This window comes from Haliotis rufescens, unplaced genomic scaffold, assembly GCF_023055435.1.
Source record: "Haliotis rufescens isolate VD_foot unplaced genomic scaffold, xgHalRufe1.0.p SCAF_7, whole genome shotgun sequence".
In the NCBI taxonomy this organism is placed as follows: domain Eukaryota; kingdom Metazoa; phylum Mollusca; class Gastropoda; order Lepetellida; family Haliotidae; genus Haliotis; species Haliotis rufescens.
The window spans coordinates 9,516,171-9,541,999 of record NW_025964361.1 but is presented as its reverse complement, the minus strand read 5'-3'; the positions used below and the strand labels follow the sequence as shown (position 1 = coordinate 9,541,999).

Genomic DNA, 25,829 nt, shown 5'->3' with positions numbered 1-25,829 from the left:
CAGTGATTTGCAGTGGCAAACAGCCTGAGAGGAAGCAGAATGAGAGTGACCTCCCTTGTTTTGGACAACTCTTTACATCAGCCATGTTTTACCTGCTCGGTAGGCGCTGCTGTGTTGTTGAGCATGCTGTTACAGACACGGTGCCGGGTAAAGCTGTATCTAGACTGAACGTATTTAAGACTTGACAATACCCAGCAGGTGACAAGTCCCAAACAAATGAAGAACTGCCTCTAGAACAAACAGCCATACATGCTATATACCTCCATTACCTACACTTGAGATAACACCACACAAGGAACTAACATATTTGAATTTATTTCAAAATATTACCCTTTAATACCATGATCTACTTTGAAATAGCTTTCTCACATCATTTTTAATACATTGTAATGGTAATTATAGGTGATTTTTAAAAAAGATTTTAACATGGATGAATTACCTCTGCTTAGATATTGTTGTAACTTTGAGTAAGAGATTGAGTGAAAACGGTCAAATCAATTTATTTTTTTGTTTAAATTGGTATTTACACCTATAACAGATCTAAAATTCATTTACCAACTTCACTGCATAATTGTTTAAAATGACACTTTTTATGTAGAGTGGTCACTTATAGAGTCAATTTAATACTACGCTATTTGCTGAAGTGTTAGGGAGAAAGAACTGACAGAATTAGCTAGAAAAACAGGTTAAACAAATACTGTTTTGCTTGTCACAAGTCAGTCTAAAGGGAAGTCAAGTTTTGTTTCTCTATAAAGCAAATAGTGACATGGAGAACATTTTCAGAACAATTTCTAGAATTACAAAGCAAAAAGCTCCTGAACAGTATCAAAATAAAAAAAGAATTGTTTAATAAACATGATAAAGATAAGCAGTCATCAAATTTGATAAAGAATGAAAATAATTGTTTGTACAAAGGTTCTCGATTTGATCATAGGATACATAATATAATCCTATGGAAAAAATTACAGATTTTCTTAGATGATCAAATACAAGCGCAGAAAAAAGGAAAGCGAGTGAGTATGCTTTTACGCCGCTTTTAGCAATATTTCAGCAATATCACGGCTGGGGACACCAGAAAATGGGCTTCACACATTGTACCCGTGTTGGGAATCAACCCGAGTGTTCGGCGTGACGAGCAAACGCTTTAACACTCGGCTGCCCCACCACCCCTGGAAAAAGGAGAGGGAGTATCGATGCTCACAGTGTCAATCACTGGTTTGTCTGGTCCAGACTTGACTATAAGAAAATGAATGAGTTGGGTTTAACACCACTTTTAACAGTATTCCAGTTATATCACGGCATGTCAGCTTAATGTGGGAGGAAAGCCCGAAGTGATGCAGGTCTCAGACATTTACCACTTCGGTGAAACCCACGCACGGGTATGGTGCTGACAAACCTAGAAACAAAATTACGGGCGAACCAGGAATCATAGATGTCTGTTTGTTTGTTTGTTTGTTGTTTAACGCCGCACTCAGCAATATTCCAGCTATATGACGGCTGTCTGTAAATAATCGAGTCTGGACCAGACAATCCAGTGATTGATAGCATGAGCATCGATCCACGCAATTGGGATCGATGACATGCATCAACCAAGTCAGCGAGCCTGACCACCCGATCCCGTTAGTCTCCTTTTACGACAAGCATAGTCGCCTTTTACGACAAATATGGGTTGCTGAAGACCTATTCTATGCCGGAATCTTCACGGGCCATAGATGTCTGACTTTCAAAAGGGAAGTCTTAGGCGAACGGGTTTCCATAACCCCGATCATAAAGCAGCGTTAGAAATTGGCACTAGTCCTGTAGTCTTTGACAAACTGCTCAAAAGTAAAGGTATCATAAGGACTGGTAGAAGATTGCCCTTAATGACGGTTTTGCTATGTGTCATTATAAGGACTAGTGTACTAAAACTGTTAGTTTCTAGTGCTGCAAAGAGTCATTCCACCTTGTAAATGTACAGGAAGCATTCAAGATATAAACTTATGTTTGTAAGTAAACGAAAAAAATCTGTCTCTACTTGGAAATAACAATTAATAATTAATCCTGATCTGTTTCTATCTGATAACCAGCCTGAGTCCTGTTCCCATGGGCTACACTGACATTAATAAATAAATATTTGCCTTCACAGATCCACTTGTAGATATCTCAGGCTTCCATTTTAAATGGAGAGCGCATTTCATTTTATGTTCATAACCCAAAGACACATGCCATCTGAAAAATAAATCATTCTTTACAATCCTTACTTAATTTGAGACTTTCTATGTGATCTTCTTATTCAAGACTTATAAGTTTCAAATTGTTTTGGGTTGGCTGAAATTGTCTCCATGCCTGAAGGATGTATAAGATTAGAATGAAATTCACCAGGCCATAATTATCCCAATGGTGAGAGAAGAATAAATTAATTATCCTAATGTTAAGTTTGTTCGTTCGTTCGTTCGTTTGCTGTATGCCGTACTAAGCAATATTCCAGCTATATGACGGCAGTCTGTAAATAATGGAGTCTGGACCAGACAATCCAGTGATTTACATCATGAGCATCGATCCACGCAATTGGGATACGATGACATGCATCAACCAAGTCAGCGAGCCTGACCACCCGATCCCATTAGTCACCTCTTACAACAAGCATAGTCACCTGTTACGGCAAGTATGGGTTGCTGAAGACCTAATCTACCACTAACCTGATCTTCACAGGTCCTAAGGTTTAGTAAAGAATTAAGGGTTTACACATTTTAATGACAAGTCCAAAGTCCCTTTCACCACATTACACTTTCAACTTTCAAACAAGATCAGGAAAAAGGAAAAAGTAGAAATATTCATAAAATTGTTAGTAGACAAATACAATAAGGAGGCTAAGCCTTACCCTCAGATCAGGGGAACCCACATAGGCTGAATAAGGAAAAGTATCTGTAAAATACAGCAAGATTGTCACTCTTCTGAAAAGGATGGAACCTAGTTGAGAAACTTTGTATAACAGCAAAGATTTTAAGGAGCACAACCGCATTCGACGTAATAAGCGCCCAGGGCACTCTCAAAATTAGAAATAGGGGGCTCTTATTAGAATATAATTTTGGTGAAAAAAAAACAGAGTTGAAAGATTGTAAATTTTGTGGTTTATGCTGACAGCCTGAAATGATATAAAAGAAGAATCTGTGTGAATTATACACCATAGATATATTTTCGATAATTTAATTGCCCATAATTATGGGTGCATAAAACACACGAGTGCGTATTATACACAAATAAATAAGTCTTGTGTACATTTATCATTTGGAAAGGGTGCTAATTGTGATTGTTCACTAGCCAATATATTAGCAAATATCACCGTGGGCGCTTATTAGAGCGGGGCGTTTATTACGACGAATACGGTAATTCTTTCATTTTACTATAGTTAATCTATCAGGACATGACAATTTAACTATAGTAATATGAAAGAACTGGGTAATCTTTAACTATTTTTGAGTAGTATAATAATGTCCTTTGTTTTTCAACATTTTACATTGAATGTCTCTAAACTGTTACTCTTCAGGTTTCAAATCAATGTTAAATGAAGTAGTGTCTGTACTTATGAAGATAATGTAATTACGTAATATTTCATATAAAATAACTACTACTCATCGGTTAGGTTTGATATCACAGAACAGATTATGCTACGCCTACTCTCATGATAATCAACCAAATGATTATATTATTATCATTATTATTATTTTCATTCTATGCTAATAATATGCTATGAAAAATATTTATTTTTTATTGTTTTAGTTACAAGCATCACCTTGATTTTATCATAATTATGATAATCCAAATAATCATATAAACTAGTTTAGATGATAATTAATTTAAATAAACATAGGTTGAATCCTATGAATATCCTGATTATGTATCAATGTTTAAAACACTAGTGCCATTACTTATTCAGTACTATCCAACAGCTGTTCCAATGGGCACAGAATGATAAATGACTAAAATTAATCAAAAGTACAGAAGCCATTTAGGGCCATTTGTTTTTTTTTGTTTTTTTCAATACTATCTTGAAATTTCAAGATACTAAGTTGAAATTTCAAGATACTATCTTGAAATTTCAACTTAGTATCTTGAAATTTCAAGATAGTATCGAATTTAAAAAAAAAAAAATGGCCCTAAAAGGCTTCCGTACAAAAGACTGCCAATGCCAACACTGCAGTGAAGCAAGTAAGGAGATAGTAAATATGTCCATTCAATTCAGCATGCTTACTGCAAAGAGCAGAGCAGCATCAAAATATCATTGATTAATCACAAATAGTCTTTGTAATCAAATCATAGAAGTTACAAGTAAGTATAATACAGGACTACATCCGATGAAATCATCACCACAGTCTACTCAAATAACAAGAACACATTATCGTAAACAAAGTCAAGCTTACATAACAAATATTTTTTCATGACAGTAACTCTCTTGGATAATACAGATACATGTATCTATAACTAGATACTTCACCATTGTTTACAAGGACAGGCAGTTATTTTTCTGACAGTGACACAGTATAAGACAACTGATGACATTGTAATAGTGATATTCACAAAGCCGTTTCAAACCCTACCTTCTCAGATCTTATAGCCAGTGGAAACATTAGAACCCGCTCTCCATGTTTACAAAGACGACTCCTTGTAAAACTGTAAACACCTTTCACAGAAATAACATCACAATTCACCACAAATTCCTTCAGTTTGGTAGTGATCTAATGATACCCCTTGTGACTTAGCCATTTTCCTGGTGTCAGCCATTAAGACTGTAGTTTGGCTTGTTTACACCGTAGCTTGGCAACCTCTAAAGCCATCAATCGGGTCTTATCATGTTAATAGGCTATAATGTAAACATAGCAAGTTATGTGTGAAGTGACAAAGTCATTATCCATGTTGACAGAATGTTCCAGATCTATATGCATATATATAAAATCAAAATCTGAGCTGTCTTCACATTAATATATCATTTGGTCATCACACACAAAAGCTTTGGTCGATAACAAAGCAACCAGTCTAGTCCATGGTCAGGCTTCAATGATTCCTGCTAAAAATAGAACAGGTGTATTACATAAGCTTGTACGTTCATCCAAGGCGAAGCAAAACGGTAGTTGGCTGGTATATGTGCCATTATTTCTGGCAAAAGAAATACTGTTATGTCACTCCACTCGTGACCGAATACTGGCGTCATCTTATATTTATATTAACCCGTCACAATGTCAACAGAGTCAGTGACGTGTAAAAAGGAACGAGATACATTTTCCTTGAAGAGTGATTCTCTTCAAGTAAAATGTATCTCGTTCCTCAACCTGGGTTGCGCAACGAAAGTTACACTGATGGCCCCAGTGTGTGCGCTGCTGAACGGACCGACATTGGCGTTTGAATTATTACAGATTTATAATGGGACTTATGTTACGTGTCATGTTCCGAGTCACGGAAGCACAATCAATGTGTGGTGTTTCCTAATTTCGTGATACCGTGCAAGTAGAACATGTGAATCAACTTACCACACATACGTTATTACCGCCATTTTAGATACTTGGATGGGATGAATGTATGTGACTTAGTCTCTATGTGGCAGTAGATTGACAGTGGGTGGACCAAGAACGGTCCTTTTACTATATGACTTAATTTACTGACTGTTGATGAAGTTGTTGCATGAGTCTATCAAGCATCTCGAGATACACAGAAAGTGATGACGATGTAAACAACATAGTCAAATACTATTTGTGTTACCGCTATTTTTGTAATAGACGTCGTCGCTTGTTTATGAATTTCGACACAAAAAATGTATATGAAACAATCATGTGAGGTCAAGTGTGCGGTTTATTTTTTTTATTTTATAAAAGCAAAACATTCACAGAGAAATGGTTTAATTAGTTTGTCAGAAAATGGAGAATATTTTTTAGCAATTTATTGCCGAGACATGTCGAGAACGCCTCAAATAATGACTCGATTCTGTACTTTTCAATTCAAGAAGGCATTACTGTATATCTGCATCGGGTACAAACCAATACTACCAAGCAGGAGAGACAATGTGAAAAAATAATTGTTCCGAGTTTCTAGTCAAAACAGACCATTGAATTCATTACTTCAGAGGACCATTAATTCAGAGAAATAAGTGTTTCCGTATAAAGTTTTAATGCTTTAACGAATTCTCCAATTGTTTGTTGTATTCGAGCCTCATCTACACTTTGCAATACACGCCCACACAAATTCATGCTAATACACATACAATTGCCGAAACATCTTTATGTTAATGTCGGAGGCGTGTGTGTGGGTTTGTTTAACTGCGCACTCAGCAGTTATGCAGTTACTTCACAGCTTCTTTATTATGAGTGAGTGAATTGGACTTTACGCCGCTCTTAGCAATATTTCAGAAACGGGCTTCACACATTGTACCCATGGACGGAGGGGATCGAACCCTGGCCTTCCGCGTGACTAGCGAACGATTTAACCACTGGGCTACCCCACCGCCCCACTTTATTATGAGTGGGTATGGTTTTACGCCGCTTTGAGCACTATTCCAGCAATATCGCGGCGGGGTGCACCAGAAATGGGCTTCACACATTGTACCCATGTACCCATGATGGGAATCGAGCCCGGGTCTTCGTCGTGACGAGCGAACGCTTTCACCATTAGGTTACCCCACCGCCCCACTTTATTATGAGGAATACAAGGTTTCAGAGTACAGGCTTACTCCTTCACCCCCTTTAATCAGTAATCGTCATATTTTAAATCTGAAAATAAACAACACATAGATAAAGGGGTTCAAAAAGACTTTTTGGCGCTGCTTCACATGCAATTTCTGTTGACCACATTTATGTATTGTTACGGTGGTGATGATGATGATGATGATGATGATAATGATTATGGTAATAATATTAATAATAATAATAATGATGATGATGATGATGATAATAATAACAACGACAATAATAATAATAACAATCATGATGATAATAATGATAACAACAACAATAAAAGTAATAATTATGATAAAGAGATCCGTGTATCATTTATTGGTCGTAATTAGAAACATACTCAATGACATTTTAATATTTTGTACAAACAATATTTGAATATTAGAACCAAACATGATCTTTTCATGATAACATCGAGATCTATCCCAATCATTACTTGCGGAGGGATTTCTTAAATCAGATCTTCACGGGTTCAATAACTGAATGATTATCTTTAGCATCCTGTAATTGGAGTCGTACTCGCGGATCTGTGGTTACAAATGGGTCCAGGGTATTTAGCAGAACAGATTCAAGATAAAACACTCTGGACAATCGAGGATGGTGCAATGGATGCGTAAGGCGTTTCTTTTTTTATAATTAGCTTAAGGACTGTCTGTCCAACATTTCAATAAATAATATAAAAATATAATAAAATAAAGACAACAATGGCAATTTTTAGAATAGTTGTTTTTGCTCCAGTCGAGTCAATTAACTAATTCCAATACACAAAACAAATATCCGAGTAGGCCATCCTGGGAATGCAAGTCTCCCTTTGACTTTCACTTAAAGAACTAAAGTGTCACTTCTTCTTTCAAACGACCAACAATTGTTTCATGAAAACATTTAGAAATAATAAATGGTCAGTAATGCAAACACTTTCATTATTTTTGTATTTTGTTTGAAGTGATTTGCTGCGTGTTTTACTACGACAAAGGATTCAAATATAATTATAAGTAGTTACAAACTTAAAGAAAAAAGCACGAATGAATTTTGCAACATTAATCAACAGAGTGCTTTGTTAACAAGCGTAACATATAGACATAGTCGTACCTCTAATAGTATCAAAAATAATATTTATGACGTAGTGCACAAGTACCTGCAGACACAACTGTAAACAGAAAGATGAGCGGAAAACCGCCACCGAAGAAAAGGGAAGGAAACGAGCCTTTTGAACTCGAACAACAGTTTATATTGAGATTACCACCAGTAATGATCTTTTTCACATTGACACCCACGTATCTAGTCTGTAATATTAATGTGTGATTGATAGTTATGAACAGATTTTGCTGAAAGGTTAATGATAAAATCCCAAACTATTGAAATGGTGTAGAGCCTGTGGTTCGCATGATAATGTTTCCATGGGTACACAGTATCTGAATATGATTAGGGTAATCCTTTTTCACTACATGGGCAGTTGTTTTACCACACATCAATAGCTACAGGATTGAGCTGTGAACATTATCGTGACCCCATCAACAACTTTGGGTGCAGGCTAAAACGGCACCTCAGCAAAACGTCACCGATTTCTCTGGCGAAAACGGCACCGCATTTGGCGAAAACGGCTACTATGTGACAGGCGAAAACGGCACCTCTATTTACCAGGAGGGTATTCTCTTGGCCTCACAAAAAATGTCCTGGACAGTAGGGGGCTAATTTCTACTGTAAACTTGTTTAAACATTTCACTATTATTAGTGTTTGTAAGAGGCGATGTGAGTTTAATTTCATTATTTTACTTCAAGGCATGTTATGTTTTCACAATAAGTTGAGTTGCGTATTGGCTAAGTTGGAAAATAGTTGGAGTAGAGGCTAAATTCTAATGTAAACTAGTTGTAACATTTCACAATTATTGGTGTTTGCAAGCGACCATGTTAGTTTTATATCATTTATTTTATCAAGGTTAAAAAAATATAAGGTGCCGTTTTCGCCAGGCATTAGTAGCCGTTTTCGCCTGAGGCGAGGTGACGTTTTCGCCAATCGGTGCCGTTTTCGCCAGGTGACGTTTTGCTGAGGTGCCGTTTTAGCTATAACCCAACAACTTTAAAGTCGATCTATGACATGTATGAAGCGATGAGAATGAAAATTCAAGTCGTCAAACATACTGCGTTAAATATTAAAAGCAGGAATAAATTCCCATTTTAAATATGATATTACTTACGACAAAGGTGAATGGTAGTGCGAAGACCTCCTCAGAGCTCCAGATAAGCTTTTGGTGTTGTGGGTATTTTACCCATGCATTTTAAAATAATTGGGTATCAGTAATCCTATCTGGGTATTCAAATTTCTGTTACCCACTAGTTGTTACACATGTGGGTATTTAAGTTAAATATTTAAAACACTATTCATCTAGTCCCAGCAAACTGGTGTCGTGTGGGTTCGAGAGCTTTATAGGACTCAAAAATACCACGATACTTCCACAAGAAAGTCTGATGGCAAATGATCGTGATGTACCTGTCATCGTGGAGTTTGGCAAGGTTGACGGGATGCCCGTTTATAATTTCAAAATAAGTTGCTGATTTGCTAATCTAATACGCTGGGTTACTTAACAATATTTTGATGATACACACAAGTTTTATTTTTGTATCTGTAATGTTCGTTGCGTATTTGATATGCTTGGATTTTATTTTACTGCATATTTCTGCATTCCTGGAGCTCTGCGTCCTTTAAACTGTGATATCATCTCATTGTAGCCATGCTGGTGTCCCCTGCCATGAAATTTCTGGAATATTGCTAAAAACAGCTTATAACCAAAGTCACTCACTCACTGTTGCAGATCTGGGTCAGAATAGGTCTTCAGCTATCCATGCTTGCCGTAACAGGCGACTATGCTTGTCGTAAGAGGCGACTAAAAGGGATCGGTCGGTCAGGCTCGGTGACTTGGTTGGTGCATGTCATCGTATCCCAATTGCGTAGATAGATGCTCATGATGTCAATCACTGGATTGTCTTGCCCAGACTCAATTATTTACAGACAGCCGTCATATAGCTGGAATATTGATGAATGTGGCGTTAAACAACAAACAAACAAACACTTGTCTCATTAACTGATGTCATATCACTGTATTATTAAACAAAGGTATGTTGAACCTAATGCTTGTCTAACATTATTGTTTTGTGTAGGGGCCAGCGATTGCTCTACGGCGGGACGTACAGTCTGGGTCTATGGCTCTAAAGGACAAGATTGGTATTGAGTTGCAGCATGATATGAGGACTTGTCGTGTCCGATATGGAGGAGATATTTTTAATGCCAAGGTACAGCAGACATATTATTTATTGTTTTTTTATGTATGATCGTTATGAAATATGGGGGTTTTGTTAAAAAAAAGGTCAATCCGACTACACAACCATTTTTTTTTCTTGATGACCTAAAGTAACGTGACCTGAATACAGGGTTGCACACGACCACTAATCTCTAGAGAGTACATCCAGAGGAACCGATTGTTTTCTACCAAACTTTTACATAAACCACTGGTAAAAAATGAGCTGTTCTATTTGCATTTGACCAGCTGTGTCTCCTGCCAAAACATGTAATGGATTTCTGATTCTGAAGAAAATGCCTGTGTGCCAAAAATAACGAGTAAGCCTTATGTTATGATTATGCAGCACCTAGAGTGGGGGCTCAATAACTACCTTTTCAAGATAAAAATGATTTGGCCATTATTTGTTTAAAGATTTCCTTCAGTTATTTGAACAAGGCGAAATCTGACATGGGTTGGTAGGGTTGAGGAGAATATATATTCCAGTCTTTCTCTTCGGTTTTGTTAGGTGTGGTAGCCTAGTGGTTCAACTGGTTGAAAGCGACGCAATCTCATTAAAATCAGATCTAAGTTTTCGCTGCCGCTAAACAAAGATCTAAGGACATCCCATTACGGGTCACGTCAGAACGACCTCTCGCGAACTTTGACCGATCAATGAAATGACAAGAAATCAACATTAGCCAATCAGAAGGCAGCTTTCTCGAGCTTTACGACACTAGTTTCAAACTGGCGACTTGGCTTCGAAACATATTTTGACATATTCTCGGTTAAAATTTTTAAAACTGATAAAAAGAACATTCAGGAATGGCTTACAGGTGGCCTAGATTGTATGGATATAATGATTAAACCCGTAACAGTCGTTCGGAATACCCTCTGTTAAATATTTCGAGGTTGCATGATCAGAAAACACATTCCGCCTGTCACTTTCATGATCTGGTAAGCGACGCTCTGATTGGTTGGATGTAAGGTCGTTCTGATGTGACCCGTAATCTTTGTTTAGCGATAACGAGAACTAAAATCTGATTTTAATGAGATTGAAAGTGACATGAAACTCACTCACTAACTCAGCCTTTGGATAGACTGATTGCTTAACAGTTTATGTTTAATGTAGATCTAGATAACTATTTGATCAGTTGTTTCTTTCAAATGGTAAATAAATAGAACATGTTTAAGGGGGGGCACAGGTGACCCAGTGGTCTAAGGGATGCAACTCCCATGCAGAGTTGCATCCCTTAACTGTGTCAGGAACCTATTCACACCTATTATGATCCTTGGTTTATCAGCGCTAATGTCATGCTCACTTGTAACCACATTGGCATGAGGTTACCATGGTTACTGAATGCACAGGTTTCTCTCCCTCTGGCAGACTCTGAAACTTTTTTTATGAAAGATCATAAATACCATACGTGTTGGTTAATATATAAAGACTTATTCATATTCAAGAGATATTAGATTAATTTAATGCACAAACGAACATACTGGAATGCTGGAATGTTATGTGATGTCATAGATCCATGACTTGAGATGCACCATTTGTCTCGTGCAGGATTAGCGTGTAAAGTTTGGAAGTCACATGTAGCATATCCTGATTAAAAATAAGGACACTGTGGTAACACTGGACTGATTGTTAGTTTTTGTTATTAAGTGGTACAAACTGGAAACATCTCTTCTTAACGTACATACTTCTCCGTATGTTTCTATAGTTAACGTTTCTTTTGTATATATATACACACACATTTGATACTGAGGGTACACATTCATGGATGTTGCAGCTTGTTGACTTGCCGTGCGTCATTGAATCCTTGAAGACTGTGGACAAGAAGACCTTCTACAAAACTGCAGATATCTGTCAGGTACATGTTGAAGGGTTCTCCTCTAATCCTGGTAATAGGCATTCAATTGAATATGGAGGAGTGTCCACATAACTTGCTTGAAAAGGTTGGACATTCAGCTAAATGTTAAATAATTGTTATAATTGTTTTTTAAATAATGTAAAGATGCCATGCAGCAAAGGATGTATTTTGATTGAGATTAATATTTAAACACTGGTATGTTGGTTGGTTTAATGCCGCACTCAGCAATATTCCAGCTATATGACGGCGGTCTGTAAATAATGGAGTCTGGACCAGACAATCCAGTGATTGACATCATGAGCATGGATCCACGCAATTGGGATGCGATGACATGCATCAACCAAGTCAGCGAGTCTGACCACCCGATCCCGTTAGTCACCGCTTACGACAAGCATAGTCGCCTTTTACGGCAAGCATGGGTTGCTGAAGACCTGTTCTACCCCGGATCTTCATGTGTCCACACTGGTATGTAGACTTGAATATTACTTTAGTGTATTTGGATCTGCAAGTGAAGCCATTATGACAGTGAAAGAAAGTAGTATTGTCCTAGGTCTATCTGAAAGCACATTTTAGTGTTAATATGATTAGCAAAGTGAGATCATTGCCTTTATAATTTGGATGGTCAGGTATTTTGTTACCATGAATTACCAATATTTGTCATGTAGGATTAGGTGGTAACTGTGGCACTATGTCCAATGGGGATTTGATGCAGAATGTGCACCCAGTCACCAATCATCTGGCAGTGGCCACAGTGAGTTCTCGGACCCTTTGAAGATCCGGGGTAGAATAGGTCTTCAGCAACCCATGCTTGCCGTAAAAGGCGGTTATGCTTGTCGTAAGAGGCGACTGACGGGATCAGGTGTTCAGGCTCGCTGTCTTGGTTGATGCATGTCATCGTATCCCAATTGCGTGAATAGATGCTCATGATGTCAATCACTGGATTGTATGGTCCAGACTTGATTATTTACAGACAGCCGTCATATAGCTTGAATCCTGCTGAGTGCGGTGTTAAACAACAAACAAACAAATATAGTGAGATCTGGCTGACGGTGTCTCACCGTTGCTCGATGGCATGGTTCATTGCTTTGCCCCAATACTGTTAAGTGTAGGCCATTGTGATACAGCTTCAATACTGCTGACTGCTGTGGAACTCCATATGTAGACATTGACAACACATGTTATCTGTGGTTCTGTTCAGATGATGATCTGTACGTATGATGAGGAAACGCCACAGGAAGAAGAAAGTCCGAAGAAGAAGGACAAGGACAAGAAATATGCCTGGAATCACGGCAGTAAGTTCTCCCTACTGTCGTATACTGAGTACTTACCTCCCTTGACTGGGCGTAAGTTCTCCCTACTGTCATATGCTTAGTACTCACCTCCCTTCACTGGTCGGAAGTTCTCCCTACTGTCATATGCTTAGTACTCACCTCCCTTCACTGGTCGTAAGTTCTCCCTACTGTCATATACTCAGTACTTACCTCTCTTGACTGGTCGTAAGTTCTCCCTACTGTCATATGCTTAGTACTCACCTCCCTTCACTGGTCGGAAGTTCTCCCTACTGTCGTATACTAAGTACTTACCTCTCTTGACTGGTCGTAAGTTCTCCCTACTGTCGTATACTGAGTACTTACCTCCCTTGACTGGTCGTAAGTTCTCCCTACTGTCGTATACTTAGTACTTACCTCCCTTGACTGGTTGTAAGTTCTACATACTGTCACATGCTTACCTCCCTTCATATACAGTAAATTCTCCCTACTGTAACATTCTTACCTCCCTTGCCTTGAAGTAAGTTCTCCTTACTGTCACATACCTACCTTCTTTGACTGGCAGTAAGTTAGGGAGCATTTCAAAAGTTCTATGTATTTATGTTCTTCTTATTTCCAACACTTTTGAGACGTACCCCACTCACCCCTAACAATTTGTTGTAAGCCTTCCCAAGGAATACCCTTGGCCAGTTCTTCCCCCCCCTCTGGCCATAATCATCCACCCTTAAATTTTAGACTTACCTTAGGTGGGGAAGGTTCAGCCCAGACCAGGGCCCACTTGCACAAAGCGATCTTAGTGCTACGACTATTGTAAGCCTATGTTAAAGTATGGGAGTTACGATCATCTTAGCACTTAGATCGCTTTGTGCAAGTGGGCCCAGCTCTTCACAGGCGTTCCTCCCACAACAAGCTGACATGCCGAGATGTTACTGGAATACTGTTAGAGGCGGTGTTAATCTAAACGGACTCACTGATTCTACTAATTATTGTTTCCCCCTCAGTTACGCCACCTCTCAAGAATGTGAAGAAAAGAAGATTCAGGAAAACCTTGAGGAAAAAGGTAGGTGGTCATCAGTCCTCATGGATTAGGTCAGAATAGGTCCCCAGTACATCATGCTTGTGTTAAGACGTACCAAGGACGTAAAAAGATGGTACTTCTTGTTAATCTGGTCAGCATTAAGGGGCTAAAACACGGACTGGTCGGCTTGGAGTCAGTATACTGTCTCTGAGTGGGGTATTCGTGTAAAACTGTGTCAAGATATCTCAGCACTAAAAGACCGGCATTAGTCCAACTAGTTCAAGCAACCGCAGCACACACATATACACACACATGCATGCTCCTATCTATATAAGTGCAATAATATTAAGCTCGATGTTAAACCTTTTTTCGTCTGAAATCATGCCCCAATAGCAGCGACGAAGTGAACTTTTCAGTTTGAATATTTCAAATGCCCTCAACATCAGCTCATTCTAGTGCAGTCGTTTCGTCCAACTCTCGTTCCCCTATCTTTTGTTGGTAGTAGAGCCAAGATATAATTGACTTTATAATCACTCACCAACTCACTCCCAACTTCCAGCACATAGACCAGCCCGAGACGGAGAAGGAAGTGAAGCGCTTGTTCCGCTACGATGCCGAGGCCATCGACGTCCAGTGGGAGGTGATCACAGAGGAGGACAAGTCCAACACCCAAGACAACAACAGCCAAGGTCAAGGCCAGGTCATTGAGGCCAGTGGCAGTTTCCACAAGGATGAATCACAGATGAAGAGAGGTGACACCAGTGTGTCCCTGGATCCTGGTATGTTCCACATGCAGATCACCTGTGCATTCAGTTGCCTTAACTGTAATACCGTATTCGACGTAATAAGCGCCCAGGGCGCTCTCAAAACTAGAAATAGGGGGCTCTTATTAGAAATTATTTTGGTGAAAAAAAAAAACGTAGTTGAAAGATAAATTTCGTGGTTATGCTGACAGCCTGAAATGTTTATATTCGACAGATATATTTTTCCAGAATTTAATTGCCAATAATAAAGAGTGTGTATTATGTGCGAATAGGGGTCGGAAGGCGTGCTAATTGGGATTGTTCATTAACCAATATATTAGCAAATCTCGCCGTGGACACTTATTAGAATGGGGTGCATATTACGTCGAATACGGTATGCCTGAAATAGTGGAAATAGTGCTAGAAGACCTTACACATGCGATTGCAGTTGGTAGTACTGGTATGACAAATATTGGTACACATGCATTCTACCGGAAGCCTCTCCACCATGTTTGTTTGAAGCTATTAATATAGCCACAAGCGAAAGTGTCTTTGTTTGAAAAATAGGGCAATAAAGCTATAAATAATATGATTAAACCTCGAAATTGAATATCAAAGCAATCCACAAAAATCGAGAATTGGACATCAATATAAAACAAGTTACTCGGAAATAGAAGTTCCATAATGGCGTGCAGCAACCTCATCAGTGACATCCATTGGAGCCAAATTTTAACAAACTCGTACTTTGGATCAACTTTGGTGATGAAATATATCATTTACTTATGAAAGCATTTAATTGAAGTCATTGTGTGGGGAAAGCCCCCTATCCCTTTATATCAGTATTAAGTCTTTAAAACTTAAACACTGTGGAAGAGGCGTGTGCACGTCCCTTACCAACATGGTGGAAGGTGTCCAGTATACCGCATTCTTGCCCAAATATATTGATACATTCAAGACAAGATTTATTTGGTATACAAGTCAATCGTGTTCCTTCTATATCCCCCTATTGACCAATCAGATCCACCTCTCATAAGGAATGACTAAGGAAGAAGCTTGTGCACGTCCCTTGCCAAAATGGTGGAAGGTGTCAGTGTACTGCATTCTTATCAAACATTGATATGTTTCAACATGTTTTGTTTTGTATACAAGTCAATTGTGATCACAGGTCCTGATTTTGACACCTACACATACTTGAATGAAAATCAAAAAAGGTTCCACTCTAATTTTGCCATTTCAAGACCAATTAAGATATTCATAATTTTGATAAAAATGATTTCATAGGAAACAATTTTGTCATCTCGTTAAGTGATGCTTCAGTGTTGTCATCTTGTGGACTTTCTCCGACTTTCCACAGCGTCCTATTTTGGTGAGGTGAGCAGTTCTGAGGACGATGAAGACCGTGACATCAACATCATGGACAGCGGTGAGGAGGAGACATCACATGGGCCGTCCACGCCGAGAGTGGGCTTCACCAGCATTGACAGGATGACCAGCGAGAGCATGGACGTGGGGGACTCCGATACAAGTAAGTCGGGTGGACCGGTGTCATCTCATCATTCGAGAGGCTGCTGTGATATGGCTGGAATAATGCTGAAAGAGACATAAAATACAACTCACTCATGTAAAAGTCCAATTTTTTACTTATCCTGCATTACTCCTTAATGCATTCACTGCTTACCTTACGACAAAAAAAAACTGGGACAGCTAACCGGCGATGGTCCTTGGGTGAATTATTCTGTTCACAATCCAACTTTTATATCCCGCCGTCGCTGTCCCGGTGATCACGTGACCAAAGGTCAACTCTTCACATCACTGCCTGTCGCGACATAGCTAGGACGTTTCCAGCGGAGCTCTCGTTTTTTTGGATTTATTTAGGCTTTCCATTCGTCTACCATTCTAAAATTCTTCTGCGATGGGTGATGTATACCTTTCATATTACTTTCAACATGTTGTGAAGTTGTATTTGATGTTTTGAGGCGGAAAAAGAGACGTGTCTTTTTTCCCGCCACGTGCTATCTGTTCCCCGCCATTTTGAATTGTGTTACAATTGTTTGCTTGGTAAAGGTAGTCAATTGTTTACAATTATCGGCTAGGTATGTATAACATATTTCATATGTTGTTTTCAATACTTCTAGCTTTGGCGGTTCATTGAGTTGCGTATATTCAAGCATTTATACACTATCAACTCGTTCAAATATTTTGCCGAGAAATTATCTACGGCAGTAAATTCCAGTCCCGTTTTCTTCTAGTATATTATTGCGTAACTTATGCTTGCGCGTTGTACTAATTGTCGTGGGAAAAAATCTATTCAAGATCCTCACCCACGTTGTTTGTCATGTACACAAATTTGTGCACCAAATTCTAAATGTGTTTTTTGTAAAAACCTCTCTCCAAAGAGTTTCGCGAGGTATAGGCAAGTCACTCACAAACGTATTTTGCAGCAATCACGTCTTGAGAAAAGGAAAATGTCTCTATCACTATCGCAAATGAGCGAGGGACAGGATTCGATCATTACGACGCAACCTTTATCTATGAGGGATAATAGGTCGGCCGTAACTGTCACCGCGGAGGTGCACATGCCACCGGAATCTTCTCTCCCGGAGAATGTTGGGCGTATTATAATTGCACCTAATTTGGAGAATTCTACATCTGTTACGTATGCAGACAGTGCGCCAGCGTCTCAAGATGCGTTGTCGGGGATAGCGCCAAGCCAAGCTAGACTCAAGTCTACTCCATTGAGCATTGCGCCTCATATGCCTGCGCCGAGCGCAGCCAAGCCCTACTACCCAAGCGCTTCTACAATGACTTCAGCCCAAGGGTTATCAGCGTATGATATTACGCAACCAGCGCACGATCAGCTTAGCGCTGTACCAATGTATCCAGCGCAGGCGCCTATGCCAATTCCAAACACTAATTGGATGCAAAATTTTCTACAATCAATGTGGCAGCAGTCTATGACACAACTGTATCCTACGCCTGCGCCTATGCCTACGCCTACGCCTATGCCTACGCCTATGCCTTTGCCTACACCTATGCCTATGTATCAGACACCTGCATCAACTACATCTACGGCACATATTTTACCGCCTACTCCAGTGACTAATGTGTATAACACTCCTATTATGAGTCATAATACAGTACATTCTTCGTTGAGTAGTACCAGTACACCTGCCCGTACTTGGACATCAACGCATGATTCCTTGTCACCAGGCAGTTCATCTAAGCCCTCGGTCAGAGGTAATATTGCACATCGGAGTAGAAGTCGTTCACCATCAAGACGTACACATCAACGTCGTTCTGATTCATCAGATGGTTCTAATGGTGAGGAGGGAGATTCCGCGAACGAATGGAATACTCACCTTAGCCTGGCTCAAGTACCTGATTGGGTAGCTGACCGCCTCATTTCAGTACCTTCCCCGGGTAGTGGGGTAGATAAAAAAGATACTATTTGGACACATCCTACGTCGATTCCGATTGACCCTATGATGTCAGATATGATTAGATCTTTGGATGAGGACTTCTCCAAGCTCACACTTACACCGTCATTCAGACCTCCCAGGTTTAGGAAGGATGAATTTCCTATTCATGGCTTTGAGGCAGCAAACCAGGCACATAGTTTGGATGAGGATATACACAGAATGACAGGCTCGTCAAGGCCTACCACTCTTAAGGTTCAGGATACCAGAGTTGCGTTTATTGAAACAGAAATCCGAAGGGTATTAAAACCTTTAGCAGCATTAGCATCGTCTACTCGGGCGGTAGAGCAGGATCTGTCAGAGGATAATCCTAACAGACTAGATCACCTCCAAACTATAGTTGATTTTCAACAGCGTCAGATTGACCATATAAGAAATCATCTTAAAGCTGCGTTGGCAGAAATAACTGTCACTCGGAGATTGGGTTATTTAGCCTTATCTACTTGGGACTCAGAGTTTAAACGCAGATTGCTACGTCAACCTTGGTCTTCATCATCTCTGTTCAACGAACAGATTTCAGACACACACGCTAAGGTTTCCAGTTACGCTAGGGATGAAACAGCACTCAAGGCTTTGGAGCATGTTTCTCAAAATTTTTCCCAGCGATCGGGCAAGTCAGGCAACTACAGGCCTAGACGTGAGTCGCTTAAGGAAGGACAGGTGCAAGATTCTTTTCGTGGCAAGGGGCGTGGCAGAGGAAAACCCCAGGGTTCTTATCAATCCCGACGTGGTAAATACCACAGTAAGGGAGGTGATAGGAGGGGCAAACATTGAAATGTTAGACAGTCACGACTGGGATCTCCTACCCCCATTCGTCCCAATTGTCGATACCCCTGTAGGCGGGAGACTGAATCGGTTTTGGAAGAACTGGAGCATCCTCAGGGACGATTATGTTCTCAACATTCTACGCCAGGGTTACCAACTAGACATAGAGGTTTTTCCTCCGTTGACCACGGCACCCATTCCGGGGAATTATCCAAGGAAGCAACATGTCCTTTTAAAGGCCAACATAGACTTACTATTGGAGAAAAGAGCCGTAGAGATTATACACACCCCAGCGCTAACTCCGGGATTTTATTCTCACATCTTCCTGGTACCCAAGAAGGGCTCAGACAAGATGAGAATGATACACAATCTCTCTGTTTTCAACGAGCTCTATCTGAAGCGTCCACCGTATTTCCGCCTCATTACATTGAGACTACTCAGAACCAGCATAAAAGCGTTCGATTCCTTGATCAGTATCGATCTACAGGATGCATATCTGCACTTACCGATTCATCCCAAAGATCGCAGATTCCTCAGGTTCCAGTTCAATGGGGTCCACTACCAGTGGGCAGTACTCCCATTTGGCATTTCAGTGGCCCCGTGGCTATTTACACGAATAATGAAGCCCATAACTGTGTTTCTACAACTGAGGAACATTTGGTTCCAGTCGTACATAGACGACTGTCTCCTGTGTCATCAACACACACCGACGTTAATATGTCACCGGGAATTCACCAGAAGACTACTATATCAACTGGGTTGGATAGTCAACGAGGCGAAATCGGAGTTAACTCCATCATTTCGACTCCAGTTCATAGGAGGACTATTTCAAACAGATCAGAACCTCCTGTCGGTTCCCAGGGACAGATGGCACAAGATTTTACGCCTCCTGTCACCTGCTCTTTGTCAACCACGCACACTTCACCAATGGCAAGTGTTGCTAGGGTTACTCACCTCAGCCCAGGACCTAACCAACAGAGGCCGATTACAGTTACGCCCAATACAACAATTCCTGAATCCCTACATCAGGGGTCAGGATCCACTCAGGGCCATCATGCTACCAACGAATTTGAGACCTTATCTCCGTTGGTGGACGATAGAGTCGAATGTCTTAGGAGGAATCTCTTTATCAGGGTTGTCCCCGAATCTACACCTATTCGCAGACGCCTCCCTTCAGGGGTGGGGTGCTCATCTACAAGACCAGACAGTCTCAGGGCTATGGTCAAGCGCTCATCGGAAATGGCACATAAACAATCTGGAGTTGGAAGCCGTAATTCTAGCCATATCCCATTGGCAGAATCAACTACAATCAACCCAACTATCCATATCCACAGACAACAGCACTGTGGTGTGGTGCCTGCGCAATCAGGGAACAACACACTCCAACTCGCTACTTCAACAGACATTCAGGTTTTTCCATCTAGTGGATCGGCTGCAACTACAGTTCATAGTTCAGCACATCCCCGGATGTCGAAATATTCTGGCCGATGCTCTATCACGCCCAGACAGGGTAGCACCCACCGAGTGGAAACTTCACACAGAAGCATTCCAATTATTGGTTCGGAAGTTCGGGCAACCAAACATCGACCTGTTTGCAACTTGCCAAAACCACCAACTTTTGACATATGTCTCCCCGTTACCAGATCCGAAGGCTTGGGCGGTGGACGCATTCAGCATTCCTTGGGAAGGAATAAAGGCGTATGCATTTCCGCCACCAGTTCTACTTCCCAGGGTAATACAAAAGATCCAAGAGACAAGAACACTTGCTCTGACTTTGGTCGCGCCCTGGTGGCCAGCGAGAGGGTGGTTCGTCGAGCTCAGGAAGCTAGCAGGAAAAGATCCACTACACCTTCCACAGTGGTCCAACCTACTAATCCACCCTCACAGCAAATTGCCTCATCCAACACCAGACAAATTTCGTCTGCACGGTTGGTTCGTCTTAAAAAGGCATTAAGTGCCAAAGGCTATTCGGATCGGGCAGCTAAAGCTATAACCTTAGCTCATCGTCCCTCTACTAGAAGCCTTTACGATGATAAGTGGGGATCATTTGAGACTTTTTGCAAGGCAAAAGGTCAAGATCCTACTACAGCGTCACCTCAGTTTTTAGCTGAATACCTCCTACATCTGCGTACCCAGAGACACTTGAAAGGTAGCACCATTACCACGTACTTGGTTGCACTTAACTCAGTGTTGGCCGTTCCGGATAATCGTAAGATTACTAAGATCCCGGAACTACAGGCCTTATTACGCTCTTTTAGGCTTGAGGATCAGAAGACCAAGTTCCGCCCACCTGCGTGGGATCTGAACGTGGTACTTCGAGGTTTGCGAGGACCCCCATTTGAGCCCCTCAATGCAACCTCATTTTATGACCTCACCAAGAAAACAATGTTTCTCTTGGCATTAGCCACAGCGGCACGGGTGAGCGAATTACATGCAATCGACATCACCCGGGTTCGTTTTGAGCATGGGACGCACGGAGCGGTACATCTAGGGTTGTGCTGGGATTTTATTGCCAAGAATCAATTACCAGGCCAACCTGATCGTTCCTTCACCATTCCACCAATCTCGACGATTGTGGGCAGTGAGGATGAGGGTGAACTTCTATTATGTCCGGTACGGGCACTGCGAATTTTCATCCGCCGTTCCAAGACTAGGCGTGGTTCGAGGAAGCGGTTATTTATACCCGTATCTGCTACATCCACGACCGAGGTCAGTCGCAACACCATATCCTTATGGTTACGCGCAGTCATCCTTCAGGCTTATTCGATCGCCAATTTGGATCCACCAAGAACGAATAATCCTCATGAGATCAGGGCATTAGCCTCTACCATGGCCTTACACAGCAATTGTACTATCAAGACAATCATGGAAGGATGTTTTTGGAGGTCTGACACAGTTTTCGCTAGTCATTATCTTCGCGATGTGACTCTCGAGGACATTGAAGGTGTACGCAGTTTTGGGCCGTTGGTTGTAGCTCAGCAAGTCACCAACCCTCGACGCAAATAATATACACGCCCTATACAGAGCCTTTTCCTGTTCGGTGTTATTGATCAGATTTCGCCAAGGGAAGACAAGTTATTGTCATCAGGGCTATAATCATATAGTAAGTAAAGATTTGGCTGAGCAGCTCGTTGTCTTTATTACTAAAATGTATAGGGAACTATTCTTTAATTCCCATGTGCAATTGTTTGCCACATTGTAATACCCTACCGTATAAGCGTTTTTTCTCAACTTTTCCGCTTAACGGGTTACTGACTAATCTGTGTCAGGTGTCAGGGTGTGAATTATTGAGGTTTCTGTATTGAGGATTTCCCACCTCCATACCGTCCGATACAGATGCATTAAGGAGTAATGCAGGATAAGTAAAAAATTTAGTAAAATCTAAATATTTTTTACATTTGTATACTTATCCTGCATTACTACGTTTAAGGCCCACCCGTCGCAGACTTGCCTCCCCACTTTGGCTTCAGAAACCTCAAAAGTATGTTTTTTTAAGCTCGGGCGACAGGCAGTGATGTGAAGAGTTGACCTTTGGTCACGTGATCACCGGGACAGCGACGGCGGGATATAAAAGTTGGATTGTGAACAGAATAATTCACCCAAGGACCATCGCCGGTTAGCTGTCCCAGTTTTTTTTTGTCGTAAGGTAAGCAGTGAATGCATTAAGGAGTAATGCAGGATAAGTATACAAATGTAAAAAATATTTAGATTTTACTAAGTTTCCTTGCCGCACTAGCCTGGAATTTCTGGTCTTAGTCGTAGCACCACCAGTGCCTGTTGTGAATTATGTCCCTTCTATGTCCCTCCTATTGACCAATCAGATTCCACTTTTCATATCACGTCAAACAAAATGGTGGCACCCAGTGAAGATGATCTGATCAATAATTAAAGTCTATGTTGTAATAAGATGGGTCTTAATTCACGAATTGCATCAAATCATGTGAGCACCTTGATAGGAAACATGGAAATATTTGGATTATGTGTGTTGACGTTATGTTGATGGTACACATATTTGCAAGTCCTGCAATCAACTGAAATCTGCACGGCAGTTTACGACCTGATGTCGATTTCGTTTCTTGATTTTGATATGACTATGCATAGACTCGTTAGTCCAGTCAAACTATAACTCCATAATTCCAGCCTAGTTCGGCAAGGGTGGAAACTGGACATTTATAGTCAGTGAATTCCCTTGCCTCCCTGAAGATTTTTCACAAATTGGGCTGTTTTGATCGGGCACCTCTGCACTTCACAAAAAGAATCATACATGATTGCAATGATGACGTTTTCCTTCCAGATGAGCTGAGCAGCAAGCTGACTGAGCTGACTCAACAGCTGGCCGAGATTCAGCTGAAGAAGACAGATCTAGAAGAACAGTTGGCAAAAACAGACTCACTCGAGGAGAGGGTTAGTTCTGGCAGGGGATTTATGTAGTTCATGGGGTTCATATAGCTGAGGGAGTCCAGAGTTCAGAGTACAAAGCCACTTCAGGAGAGCCCTAACCATGTTTAACATAATGCTGCATTCGTGTGTGCATGATTTAGAGTTTTAACTGGGTTACGATCAAAACAAATTCTCATTGTTTTGGTATGGGATACTTCAGGGTTTTTTTAGACTAGAATTAAATCAAACCTCAGTAATTTCAAAGTGCACCATTTGAAAATTGAATCTGCCCATGGTGCCACTGCGCAGCCCTGAATAAACTCTGATAATGTGTCTGATGAGCACCTGATGATGATGATGATGATGTTGATGTTGCAGGACAAGCTGCAGGAGGGGCTGCTGCATCTGGTGCAGGAGGAGGGCCAGAAGGAGAGAGAGGTAACTACACAGGAGTGGGGGACACTGGCGGGGGACACAGTGGGGCTGCCACTAGTCTGGAGCAGTCAGGCCAGGATCTGCTCCTTGTTTGTTTGAATCACAGGCTTCCCTGATAATAAGCTTTGCTCTGTCCATACATCACCATTATCACCAAAGTGATAAGCGTCCACAGCATGTGTCTTCTCATTTTAACCAGAGTTGAAAGATAAATTTTGTGGTTTATGCTGACAGCCTGAAATGTTTATATACGACAGCTATATTTTTTCAAGAATTTAATTGCCCATAATTGAGGGTACTTATTACACACGATACACAAATAAATAAGTCTTGTGTACATTGATCAATGGGAAGGGGTGCTAATTGGGATTGTTCACTAGCCAATATATCAGCAAATCTCGCTGTGGGCGCTTATTAGAGCGGGGCGCTTATTATGTCGAATTCGGTAACTGAAATACTGATAAGAGCACCATGACTCGTCTGCTGCCCGCCTGCACAAAAATGTCTGATTATGAAATCAATTTTTAATTTTTTTTTCAGTTTGAAATCCTATCATCTATGCTGAACCAATGATGAGTTATTAGGAGACAAGTGAGGCGAGACTGGCCCAAGTGCTGTTGTGTGCGCTAAAGAAAGAAGGGAGATAACTCTGACAGTCCTCTATCTCCCAGATAGCCATAGTCTGTCATGATGAAATGGAGAAATTCACTAACAAGCTGCAATCACAGTCCTGTCACTTGCAGGAGAAGTAATGTCCAGTGTTCCTTGATATGGGTGTGAGGAAAATCTTCTTAACCAAGAGTTGCATAGACTAGTTGTACCCTGATCCTGGTTCCACTTCCCTGTGTGGATTCTGGTTGAGAATCGGTCCCCAGCAACCTATGTTATACCAAGAGGAGATCAAATTGATTGGATGATCAGACTTGGTGCTTTGGTTTATCGTGTGTCATCGTACCTGACGACATGGATCGTTGCTCATAGCATCAATCGCTGGATTGTCTGGTTGAAATTATTTACACGCTGCTGTCATATGGGAAATTGCAGATAAGTGCAGCGTTAAACAACAAAGAAGCAGGTTAGAGTTACCACATTGGTACAATGTATGAATCCTAGAAAAAGTAGTGCAAGGTTTTTTCACCTTATATCTGCCGGTGTAGGAACATTCGTGACCAACTCGTGTTATTCCGGGACAAGCCGAATAGCAACTTGTGCCCCCCTCATGGACATTTTTGCGACCGGGCTCCGTCTTAGCACAGACAGGCATACCTAAAACAATTGTCAACACGTTGTGTAATGGTTCACATATATTTCCCCATATATTTTATATATTTCAGATGCAATTTAAAGCACATCTGGACATGCGGAATGATACAGTATGATTGAACAGTGTCTTGAGTATAATCTTAGATGCAAGACATATATAATTAAAAATTATTTCTGAGGGATTCTTTGATGAAGAACTTGAAATCATACGCGTATTCTGATTGGTTTGTCGTATTTTCGCACATAACATTCATCGATAGGGGGACGAGTTTTCTTGCAGGTTACGGAAAGGGGCGAGTGGTGATGAATGCTGTAGGAACTGAGAGCAGGTCCTAGTGTCAAGTCTCCAGCGTTATCAATGATTTGGATATCAGAGCCAGTAACACTATTGGAAGAAAGAAAGCAGTTGACTGTAACTTATTGTATGGGACCTGTGGATGACTGTATATTGAAGTATAATGTACATTATGTAAATAAACAGTGACTATATAGGACCCAAGTCTCTTGTTTTGTCACAGAATTACCATGGACACGTTCTGCAGCAGATCCTCAAATGTCAGAGAACCTATGTTTATTTTTGCCAGCCTGAGATCGTTAGGTTAAGGTTTCACCAGAGAGATCAACCAGACGTCTT

General features: G+C 40.7%; 2 protein-coding genes across 8 annotated transcripts in view; one reads left to right on the top strand and one right to left on the bottom strand.

Annotated features, from left to right (window-relative positions):
- Nucleotides 1-5,698, bottom strand: part of LOC124128338 (magnesium transporter NIPA2-like) — a 50,081-nt gene extending 44,383 nt beyond the window's left edge. For 2 of the 7 annotated variants that reach the window (XM_048387438.1, XM_048387440.1), the window contains exon 1: nucleotides 4,578-4,909. Coding sequence is in view for 4 of the 7 variants with exons in the window: in XM_048387440.1 (XP_048243397.1) it covers nucleotides 4,578-4,607 (30 nt within the window). In the remaining 3 variants the exon portion in view is untranslated. Of the gene's footprint in view, nucleotides 1-92; nucleotides 231-2,860; nucleotides 2,905-4,577; nucleotides 4,914-5,504 lie in introns of those variants that run through there. The other 5 variants (XM_048387439.1, XM_048387435.1, XM_048387447.1 and 2 more) reach the window with 5 other exon arrangements.
- A 2,133-nt stretch (nucleotides 5,699-7,831) lies between these two features.
- On the top strand, nucleotides 7,832-25,281 carry LOC124121050 (transcription initiation factor TFIID subunit 7-like). The gene is made up of 10 exons (XM_046483998.2): nucleotides 7,832-7,946; nucleotides 9,858-9,989; nucleotides 11,767-11,847; nucleotides 13,046-13,139; nucleotides 14,117-14,175; nucleotides 14,693-14,912; nucleotides 16,231-16,401; nucleotides 23,412-23,521; nucleotides 23,876-23,935; nucleotides 24,473-25,281. Exons 1-10 carry the CDS (start codon nucleotides 7,863-7,865, stop codon nucleotides 24,503-24,505), a joined length of 1,044 nt encoding a protein of 347 aa, XP_046339954.1. The 5' UTR covers nucleotides 7,832-7,862; the 3' UTR covers nucleotides 24,506-25,281.
- The last annotated feature ends 548 nt before the right edge of the window (nucleotides 25,282-25,829 follow it).